Genomic DNA, 12,007 nt, shown 5'->3' on the forward strand with positions numbered 1-12,007 from the left:
AGATTTGAGTAACTCATGTACAAAGATAGGTGATATATAATTTTAGATGAACTCAGAGGTTCCAAAGTTATCTGACTTTTAAAAATAAGTTATAAGATAAAGAGATGTGTCTACGATTTATTCCTTTTTTTCATTTTTACTCCAGAGGCTGATCCAGGTGAACACTCATTCTGGAAGCTTGTTACTTTACCGAAAGTTGGCCTGATAGCCTTTGTCATCATCTCTCTCAGTTCCTGCTTTGGCTTCCTTGATCCGATTCTGTCTCTCTTTGTTTTGGAGAAGGTAAGTAACATGAGTGTCGAAGAACTCTTCTTTGTGACAGGTGGATATAATTGCATGCTCCTGGGCTCTTCCTAGGGAAAGACCTTACTGACTGTGAGAGGAGGTGGAATGGGAGCTGCACACCAACGAACCGTGTGCCTTCCCTGTGTGATTTGAGCTAGGGATCTGATCCTTTCACAAACGCTCAAAATGTTGGTCTCCTTTCCAAGACCTTGCTCATGTCATTATAGGACTGGCTTGGGCATCGTCCATACTGCTTAACAAAGACACATTTCCTGTATTTGTTTGAGTTCCAGGGAGGCATGAAGGGTACTTATCAGCTCATTTGATATGAGGTGTACTCCTCCAGCAGTCTCTCCTGATCCCCTTACTTTTTAGTTTATTTGATACAATCAATGTAATGATGACTTTGAACTATATCAGTCTGGGATGGGAGAAAGCAACCAAGAATCTCCTGTGCTACAAAGTTGAGTTCTAAATGTCTGTTGGCCTAGAAATTCATTCTTAGATTTTTTTTTCTTCTCTCTTTTGTGTGTATAGTGTTAGGGACCAAACACAGGACCTTGTGCATGCTGGTCAAGTGCTCTACCACTGAGCGACATCCCCAGCCCCTCCCTGCTTTTAGATATTTATGAAGAAAGATAATGATGCAGCCAAGTTAATTACTGGAGAATTAATATATGTCTATAGAGACAAAAACATACTAACTTTAGCTTACACTGTCCTTATATAAAGCATTAAAATTAAACAGTACCATTACTGGAAATGTAAGTTTCAGTAAAGTTTCTAATATGGTAATTTCATGTGCTTTCTGATCATTGACCTAGTGTATAATATATGGATTAAACTTAGATTTTCTTATAATTGCACACTACCCCTTGAAATCACTAAAGACAATTTTGAGAATTTCACAGAAGAACTTGGGAGACCTTGTGCTGTTCCAAGGTTTAGAGAATAATTTGAAATGGCCCTTAACCCATGAGATCAATGAAGTCCATAATAAACATAATGAAAATACCGTGTGTTTAGGGTTTCACAATCCATCCACGTCTTCAACAACATGCCCCTTTGAGGCATTTTTCTGTGCTCTTAATAAGTTGTGTCTACACACACACACACACACACACACATATCTGTAACTGATCTTGGAGAAACTCAAGTTGTTTATATCTTAGAATAAATTTTTGTTAAAAAAGATTGGTTTTGCTCCAGAAAATAGTGTATTCAAAAGGGAAGAAGACGAGAGGAGGTTTCTCCAAAGACCACTGTAGTTGGCCCATTTGTAGCATGAGAGGTTGGGGCACCCCTGCTTGTTCCTATTCGTTTGGCATCAGACCCATTGTGCCCTCAGGGGTGCTGGTGGGTCTATTGCTTTTTCTTCCCTACTTCAAGCAAGTGCTGCTGCTCCATCCTGCTAGCAAACTCCAACCTAAGTAATCTGTAGACGTTTATTTTCCTGTTTGCCCATCAACATTTTAAAAATTGTTTTTCTTCTGATAGCTTATATTTTTAAAATTGGCAGTTTGCTGTAGGATCACTGGTTGTGTAGACTCGTGGATTAAGATGGTGCTACTCTTTACCCTTCTAGTCGTAAAATAAGAAGAGGAAAATTCCGGGCTCTTGTATCTTGTTACTATCTTTAAAGGATTAATTTCTTAATATGAGCTAGTATTTGTCATACAAACTCATAAATATATTGATTATATCTTGACTTGTTAGATAAGGAAAGTGAAAACTGTCCCATCCGGCAGGACACATCAATGTGGGCAGCGAACCTAGATGGGGAGGAATGAAGGGACAAGAGACACAAGGTGACAGCAAGACAGGGGTCTGATCAAGCTGCAAACTTTTATTGTTCACACAGGGGTATTTATATGCTGGGGATGGGGAAGCTCTGTAATCAGCAATTGCTGGATGTGGGTGGTAAAACTGCCAGGTGCAAGATGTCTGATGATCCTGATAACCGCAGGATGTTCCAGGGAGATAGGTGGCTGCAGGATGCCTCCCGGGCAGGATGTCTCCCAGGGGGCTGTCAGGCTAATCTTTGAAGGAGAATTTCCTTCTAGTCCCTGACAGAAAACAATTTAGATACCACTCCCAAAGATATCAATATCAGGTTGGCAATATTATCAGATTTGTATAAGAGCTTACTGTTTGAAAATTCTTTTAAAATGGATCATGTCTTATACATTTAAATTAGATATTAATATTCTTTTGAGATGGAGAAAGTAGATACATCAGTGGTTTTCATACCAGTGGACCCCCAAGTGCAGTCTGTGGATTATGAGTATCAGTGATGCTGATTAGAAATACACATCCTCAGGCCCCATTCCATTCCCCAATTTCTGAATCACAAACCCCAGGGCTTAGATCCAAGAACCTGTTTGAATAAGTTCTCTATGTAATTTTTATGTACACACAAAAATTGTGAAACACTGGATTAGACATTAAAATGCTATAATCCATACAAACTAAATTATGGTTTTTTTTCCATATTTTTATTGATGCATTATAATTATACATAATGGTGGAATTCATTGTTATGTATTCATCTAACTGAATATGATTAATATCAAAAATTACAAAGCAAAACATCTACGTCTACCAGAGGTGGACGGGTGGCGGGGGAGTCACCCAATGTTCAAAAACTAAGACAAAAATTAGGAATACTGCTGCGTGTTTATCAGTAGAATCGGGGTAATAGTAAGAGTTGAAGAAATGACAGGCGGGAGAGGTGGATACTTGGTTTTTGAAAATGACTTAACCATGTAACTTGAATGTAGGGTTTGTTTTTCAGTTTCATTTACCAGCCGGATATGTGGGACTGGTCTTCCTGGGTTTGGCACTATCCTATGCCATTTCTTCACCACTCTTTGGCCTGCTAAGTGATAAAATGCCGGTATGTACACCTCATTTATATGTGATCTTTTATATCAGTGATCTTCCAACTGTTCCTTTAAAAATAATGGTCCATTGATGGAAATTGACACACTCAATTGGACTGCTAGAGAAACTCCAGTGTCTTCTGCAGATTCACTTTTAATTGCTTAATCTGGGAAAAGAGAAGTCTTATGTTAAAAGGATTATACTTTCTATTGTGTATATATGCCATATTTTTTTTTGATCCATTAATCTATTGAAGGGCATCTAAGTTGGTTGCACAGTTTAGCTATTGTGAATTGTGCTGCTATAAACATTGATGTAGCTGTGTCCCTGTAGTATGCTGTTTTTAAGTCTTTTTGGTATAGACCAAGGAGACGGATAGCTGGGTCAAATGGTGGTTCCACTCCCAATTTTCCAAGAAATCTCCATACTGCTTTCCATATAGGCTGCACCAATTTGTAGTCCCACTAGCAGTGCGTGAGTGTACCTTTTTCCCTACATCCTCACCGAAACTTATTGTTGTTTGTATGCATAATAGCTACCATTCTGACTGGAGTGAGATGAAATTTTAGAGTGGTTTTAATTTGCATTGTGGCATATATACACAATGGAATATTACTGAGCAATAAAAGAGAATAAAAACATGGCATTTGCAGGTAAATGGATGGAGTTAGAGAAGATAATGCTAAGTGAAGTTAGCCAATCCCAAAAAATCAAATGTCGAATGTTTTCTTTGATATAAGGAGGCTGATTCATAGTGGGATGGGGAGAGGGAGCATGGGAGGAATAGACAAACTCTAGATAGGGCAGAGGGGTGGGAGGGGGCATGGGGTTATTAATGATGGTGGAATGTAATGATCATTACTATCCAAAGTATTTGTATGAAGATATGAATTGGTGTGAATATACTATGTATACAACCAGAGATAGTGTTCTATATATGTAATAAGCATTCTGCTGTCATAGGTAAATAAAAAATTTACATAAAAACATAAATTTAAAAAATCAACCAAAAAAAAAAAAAAAAAAAAGGATTATACTTCCTAAAGGAAAAACTCTTGGGTGCAGGAAAAAAAAAAAAAAAAGATTAATCAGAGTTCTGGAGGTTCTGACCGGATTTGATCAATTGAGAGGTTGTCCTTTATGAGGAGGTAATTTAGGGTTTCTGGGGGAATGAAAGGATTGGCATGTAAGTATGCATTGATTATCTTATATCCTGTAGTCACCTTAATGGAAAATTCTGTTTGTTCTCTTTTAAGTAAGCCTAACCTATTAAATCCAGGTAACTAGTATATAGAATTAGTACTGTTCATCAAATCTCACATTTCTGTGGCTTTTTCTATGACTTTGGTACTTATACACATTTTCCTTTCTATGGATTAAACACGTATTTTTTGCATTTTCTCTTTTGCAGTTTTCTCAATATTTTCTTTTCTTTCTTTGTTATTGGTACTGAGAACTGAACACAGAGCCTTATACATGCTAGGCAAGTGCTCTAACAGTACACTACACTCCAAGCCATTTTTATTTTTAATTTTGTGACAGGATTTTGCTGAGTTGCTGAGGCTGGCCTCAAACTGACATTCCTCCTGCCTCAGCTTCTCAGGTACCTGGGAATACAGGTGTGCACCACCACGCTCTGCTGTCCCTCTTCATTAGCTGTGCATATATATTTGTCAAGACCTACATTATGTGGGAATCACTTATTAACCCAAGTAACAAGGAGCCAGTGTCTTAAACAATGTTTGGAACTTGGTTTTAAGATGTAGTCTTATATAACTTATTATACCCCTGTAACTTTTAGGCTGATTCAAGTAATTCGTAAGGAATAATTTTACTGGATGCCATCCTAGGCTGCTCAGATTGCCATACAAAATATCATAAACCAGAAAATAGAAGTTTCTTTCTCATAGGTCTGGAGGCTGGCATAGGTCCCAGATTCAGGCACTGGCAGATTGGTATCTGATGAGGGCCCATTTTCTGATACATAAATGGTATTTTTTTAAAAGAAATTATTAAAAAAATTTTTTGTAGTTGTAGATGGATACAATACCTTTATTTTACTCGTTTATCTTTATGTGGTGATGAGCATCAAACCCAGGGCCTTAAGCCCACTAGGTGTTGGGCAGGTAGAGTGCTAGGCAAGCACTTACCACTGAGCTACAACCCCAGCCCCCATAAATGGTATCTTTTCCCTATAACTTCATATGGAAGAAGAGGCGAAGGAGCTCTCTGTTGCCTCTTTTGTAAAGATACTAATCCCTTTCAGGAGGGCTCCATCCTCCTGATCAAATTACTTCCAAAGCCTCACCTCTGCATATGATTGCAGTGGGCCTTGGGGTTTAGCATGAATGTGGGGGGTACACATTCATTCACTCTGTAGCAGATACTTTTAAAAGATGCTCAGTCTAGGTATTGAGGTACTTGCTGAGTTCCTTACAGTGGCTACTTTATAAATTGCTCTATATTCGGAGTAGTTAATGATGTGCAAAATCTGCACTTCATCCCCTTCCTAAGGAATTCTTGTCCTTTATTCAATTTTCTATCCTATGGTCTACTGTCCTTGCTTTTGATTTTTTCATCTGCTTATTTTCTCTTAAATGTAAAGTTGCATTTGAATTTTCAAATATCATGACTTGTGTGCTTTAATGATTGTGTTTTATAATGTTAGAAGGGGAGTCTTTAAGAGTTTCTTTGGACTCTTTCTCTTTATCAGCATCTAAGGAAATGGTGTCTGGTTTTTGGAAACTTAATCACAGCAGGGTGCTACATGCTCTTAGGACCCGTCCCTTTCTTACACATTGAAAGGTAATTTTTTTCTTCTATTTTGGACAAAATAGCATTAAAAATTATTTTTAAACAATGTTAATATAGTTTAATATTTAAAAATCCTTAATATTTAAATAATTACTTTGATTTAGGCCTATATTGAATTGTTTATTATATTGACAGTATTTTACTTTACTAGAAGCTAGCATAGGTTCAAGCAAACAGAAATGCCTGAAATCTTTACCAAATGAGAAAAACACTTATCACTCCCTTGTTTGCACTCACTTTGAAAATAGGATTTGTTGCTGTTCACCTGGGGTTGATAATTCTTAGAATATATTTTTGTTTTTTTCTATTTTTCTTCCTCTCTTCTGAGGCAGGGACCAAATCTTTTATTTCTGTGTCATCATTAGATGTATTCAATGCTCATTCAAGCTTGTTTATATAATTTATTTGCTAAAGTAAGATGAAAGTTTCTTAGACCTTTTTAGACACTTCCAGGTTAAGATAGACATCATGGAAAGAGAAGGATTTCAGTGTCTTTCAGACTTAAATTTGAATTTTCGCTTTGCCACTTAACTGGTACTGTGAACTGGGGCAAACACAATTTTTAAGAGCCTCAATTTTCTTATTATTTACCAAAAGGAGCCAATGATTACAGTAACATTACAAGGATTAAATGAGATACTGGGGGTCAGGGAAGATGGCGGTGAAGGGAGTGCATCACCCCCGTGTACCATGTCACTGTGTGGGAGAATGACGAGTTAGAACGGCTAAAAGCTATCTTGTTAGGAATTTCCAGCAAAATTGGGGTGCTCCAAAACCTAGAGGAAGGATTTCCATCGCCCGAGGATTAGTTACTGGGGCTCAAACGCAAGCGATTTGTCCGCACGGAGGGTCAAGCTGCTTATTCAGCAAATCGCCCCGCTGCTAGAGACTGCGGCACGCGCCGGGAAACGAGCTAGCAACGCAAAGATACGGCGCTGCGGATTCTGCGGGCTCCTGCCGGCTGTGCCCTCACTGTGCTCAGTGCTGAATTCTGGGTTTGAGACGGGGAAGGAAGCAGTCCAGTTCGGTTCTCCACACCGGTCAGACCACCGAGGAAGCCAGCGGCCACCATCATAGAGAGCTGACGTCACCATCACCTGTTTTCGACTGATTGCAGCTCATTCAGCTATAGAACAGGTAATTTCAGGCTGCCGTTCGCCTGCATCTCGCAGACATACTGCTCAGGCTCAGTGCTAAAGAACCCGCGGAAACTGCTTCTCGGAGCCTGCTCGAGCCCAGAGTGGCCGAAATCCGGCTCCCATTCGCCTGCGTCTCGCAGACAAACTGCTCTGGCTCAGGGCTAAAGAACCCGTGGAAACTGCTTCTTGGTCCGGGTCCTGCTGAATACTGTGGAGGTAAATGCCAACCGAGCCTTCATAGGCAGTGGCAACAGGATTGAGACGGGGCTTGAGAGGGCCGGTCAGGACCCACCCGTTGTTTTGGTCACCCGGCAAAAGGAACGAAATGCTGCCATTCACATGTGATACCAACATGGCAGAGATCTGATGTCATCAGAAAGTGGCGGAGGAGATAACTTCATTGATACCAGCGGCGACAGGTGTGTAATCCCCTAGCCCCCCCCTCCACACAGCAGGGAAACCTCAAGGGCCCCTCCCAGCTCTCCCATGAGCATGATAGTCAGACCGAGGGATTCAGGAGTGGCGTGGGACCTGCGGCGCGGGACCCCCCGGGCTACCACTCCCACCAGCGCAGACAACTGAGGTCTCTTGCACCAGCTCCTGGGGGCGTGGCTACCGGAGGGCAAGCAAAATACGCCGAGGGCTCTCAGCCCCAATCTCCACAACCTTAGGGGCTGAGGGATTGGCAGGCAGGGATAGGGTGCCCAGTTGTTCAAGAAGATAGGGCTCCCGTGAGCAGCAGACCTGGCATGTAGCCAGTACTGTGGTGAGTGTCACCTGTGAACGGGGCCAGTGGCGAGGTGACTAGACACAAGAAACGGCCGGAGACACTCAGGAGTGGAGACCCGCCCAGTCGGGGAGGAGGAGCTGCTGCACAGTGATTGGTTCCCGCGCACTGAGAGGAGAAGCTTGGCCCGGTGGGCACAGCTCCACCTACTGGAAGAGAAGTTAATCGAACTCTAAGACTGCATTTTTTAATTTTTAATTTTAATTTTTTTTTCTTTTTAATTTTTTAAAATATTTTTTGTATTATTTACTTATTTTTTACTATCACTTTTTTGATTATTTTTTATTTTTTTTAATTTTTTTCTTTTTTTATTCTCTATTTTTTTCTTTTGTCTTTTCAATTTCCTTATTCCCCTTTCCTTGAATTCTATCTGTTTACTCTCATTCTCTTTAGTGACTTCTTCCCTTCCCTTCTAATACCTTTCTTCCCAAGCAATACGACGCTGTTTATGTGTAATTTACTAAATATGTATAGTTCAATGTTCCGAGGCGTTATATAGTGCTACCAAGACCTTAACTTCCCCCAAATACTCCAGACCATTCTCCTGTTAATATCCCTCGTCAGTAGAGCAACCTTCCAAGGTTGCCAAGAGATACTAACCTCAATACCACATCATTCGACCTAAATATAAGTCCCAAGACCAAACCGCAGACCGCTATATGCCATCAGAATCCGCACACAGTTTAGGAAACGAATGAATCTACATTACAGTGCAACAAAACTCATCATCTCTAGTCATAGTCTCCCATCACAAAAGAGAGACCCCAGAGACACACAAAACCAAATAAATTTATAGGAGTAAACAGTAACTTAGCAGTCAAACAGAGCAAGAAGTAACATAAGCAGCATGAAAAAGCAAGGAAGAAAAGGAGTACAAACAATGCAGGACAGCCCAAATATACAGGAGGACCTAGAGGCATCAGAAAAATGGCCAAATAAAGAACTCAAAGAATACCTTAGACAGATGGAATGGAATCTTAGAGAGGATATGAGACAGCAAATTCAAACAATGAAAGAACTCATTGAAAATGAAATACACAAGCAAATAAAAGAAGCAAATAAGCATCTTTATCAGGAGATAGAGATTATAAAAAAAATCAAACAATAATTTTAGAAATGAAGGAAACTATAACCCAAATTAAAAACTCAATTGAGAATATCACCAACAGAGTGGAGCAAGTAGAAGCCAGAACATCAGATAATGAAGACAAAATATATCATCTTGAAAAGAGCCTAGCCAACTCAGGAAGGCTGGTAAAAAATCACGAGAAAAACATCCAAGAGATATGGGATAACATAAAAAAACCAAACTTAAGAGTCATCGGGATAGAGGAAGGCATAGAGGTTCAAACCAAGGGAATGGACAACCTGTTGACTGAAATAATTATAGAAAACTTTCCAGACATAAAAAAGGAAATGGATGTACAAATTGTAGATGCATACAGGACACCGAGCATACAAAATCACAGTAGACCAACGCCAAGACACATTGTTATGAAGATATCCAATATACAGAACAAAGAGAAAATATTAAAAGCTACAAGAGAAAGGAGGCAGATTACATTCAGGGGTAAACCAATAAGGTTAACAACGGATTTTTCATCACAGACGCTGAAAGCGAGAAGATCCTGGAACAACATATTTCAAACTCTGAAAGACAATGGATGCCAACCAAGAATTTTGTACCCAGCAAAATTAAGCTTCAGGTATGACAATGAAATAAAAATCTTTCATGATAAACAAAATTTAAAAGAATTTGCAGCCAGAAAACCAGCATTGCAAAGCATCTTGAGCAAAACACTGCACGAGGAAGAAATGAAAAACAATAACCAAAACCAACAGTGGGAAGTACCTCAGTAAGCCAGACAGCAGGGGGAAAGCTAATCATGGAGAAACAAACCAAATTTAAAAAAAAAAAAGATAAATAATCAAACATGGCTGGAAATACAAATCATATATCAATAGTAACTCTAAACGTAAATGGCTTAAACTCACCAATAAAGCGACATAGGCTGGTAACATGGATTAAAAAAACAAATCCAACAATATGCTGCCTCCAGGAGACACATTTGATTGGAAAAGACATACACAGGCTGAAGGTGAAAGGTTGGGAAAAAACATACCACGCACACGGTCCTCGTAAGCTAGCAGGGGTGGCCATCCTCATATCGACTAAAATCGACTTCAAGATTAAGTTAATCAAAAGGGATAAGGAAGGACATTATATACTGTTAAAAGGAACCATTCACCAACAAGACATAACAATTATCAATATTTATGCACCAAATAATGGTGCTGCGACATTCATAAAACAAACTCTCCTCAAGTTCAAGAATCAAATAGACCACAACACAATAATTATGGGTGACTTCAACACTCCTCTCTCACCATTGGACAGATCCTCCAAACAAAAGTTGAATAAAGAAACAATAGAACTGAATACCACAATCAATAACCTAGACTTAACTGACATATATAGAATATATCAACCATCATCAAGTGGATATACTTTTTTCTCAGTAGCACATGGATCCTTCTCAAAAATAGACCATATATTATGCCATAGGGCAACCCTCAGTAAATATAAAGGGGTGGAGATAATACCATGCATTCTATCTGATCATAATGGAATGAAACTGGAAATCAACCACAAAAGAAGGAAGGAAAAATCATACATCTCATGGAAAATGAACAATATGTTACTGAATGATTAATGGGTTACAGAAGACATAAAGGAGGAAATCAAAAAATTCTTAGAGACAAATGAAAATACAGACACAACATATCAGAATCTATGGGACACAATGAAAGCAGTTTTAAGAGGGAAATTCATTGCCTGGAGGTCCTTCCTCAAAAAAAGAAAAAAAACAACAAATAAATGAGCTCACACTTCATCTCAAAGCCCTAGAAAAGGAAGAGCAAAACAACAGCAAATATAGCAGAAGGCAAGAAATAATTAAAATCAGAGCAGAAATCAATGAAATTGAAACAAAAGAAACTATTGAAAAAATTGACAAAACTAAAAGTTGGTTCTTTGAAAAAATAAATAAGATCAACAGACCCTTAGCCATGCTAACGAAGAGAAGAAGAGAGAGAACTCAAATTACTAACATACGAGATGAAAAAGGAAATATCACAACAAATGCTACAGAAATACAGAAGACAATTAGAAATTATTTGGAAACCCTATATTCCGATAAAATAGAAGATAGTGAAGACATTGATAAATTTCTTAAGTCATATGATTTGCCCAGACTGAATCAGGAGGATACACACAATTTGAACAGACCAATATCAATGGATGAAATAGAAGAAGCAATCAAAGGACTACCAACCAAGAAAAGCCCAGGACCGGATGGGTATACAGTGGAGTTTTACAAAACCTTTAAAGAAGAATTAAAACCAATACTTTTCAAGTTATTTCAGGAAATAGAAAAAGAGGGAGCCCTTCCAAATTCATTCTATGAGGCCAACATCACCCTGATACCGAAACCAGACAAAGACACCTCAAAGAAAGAAAACTACAGACCAATATCTCTAATGAACCTAGGTGCAAAAATCCTCAATAAAATTCTGGCAAATCGGATACAAAAACACATCAAAAAAATTGTGCACCATGATCAAGTAGGATTCATCCCTGGGATGCAAGGATGGTTCAATATATGGAAATCAATAAATGTTATTCACCACATCAATAGACTCAAAGATAAGAACCATATGATCATCTTGATAGACACAGAAAAAGCATTCGACAAAGTACAGCATCCCTTTATGTTCAAAACACTAGAAAAACTAGGGATAACAGGAACTTACCTCAACATTGTAAAAGCTATCTATGCTAAGCCTCAGGCTAGCATCATTCTGAATGGAGAAAAATTGAAGGCATTCCCTCTAAAATCTGGAACAAGACAGGGATGCCCTCTCTCACCACTTCTGTTCAACATAGTTCTCGAAACACTGGCCAGAGCAATTAGACAGACGAAAGAAATTAAAGGCATCAAAATAGGAAAAGAAGAACTTAAATTATCACTATTTGCAGATGACATGATTCTATACCTAGCAGACCCAAAAGGCTCTACAAAGAAACTATTAGAGCTAA

At 38.8% G+C, this 12,007-nt stretch overlaps 1 protein-coding gene across 2 annotated transcripts in view; it reads left to right on the plus strand.

Annotated features, from left to right (window-relative positions):
* Slc18b1 (solute carrier family 18 member B1) overlaps positions 1 to 12,007 on the plus strand; it is a 40,587-nt gene that overhangs the window by 18,851 nt on the left and 9,729 nt on the right. For both annotated transcript variants that reach the window (XM_071613010.1, XM_027938412.2), the window contains exons 7-9: positions 146 to 282; positions 3,080 to 3,181; positions 5,882 to 5,973. In XM_071613010.1, coding sequence (XP_071469111.1) covers positions 146 to 282; positions 3,080 to 3,181; positions 5,882 to 5,973 — 331 coding nt within the window. The remainder of the gene's footprint in view (positions 1 to 145; positions 283 to 3,079; positions 3,182 to 5,881; positions 5,974 to 12,007) is intronic.

Source organism: Marmota flaviventris, chromosome 6 (genome assembly GCF_047511675.1).
Source record: "Marmota flaviventris isolate mMarFla1 chromosome 6, mMarFla1.hap1, whole genome shotgun sequence".
NCBI classification, from domain to species: Eukaryota; Metazoa; Chordata; class Mammalia; order Rodentia; family Sciuridae; genus Marmota; species Marmota flaviventris.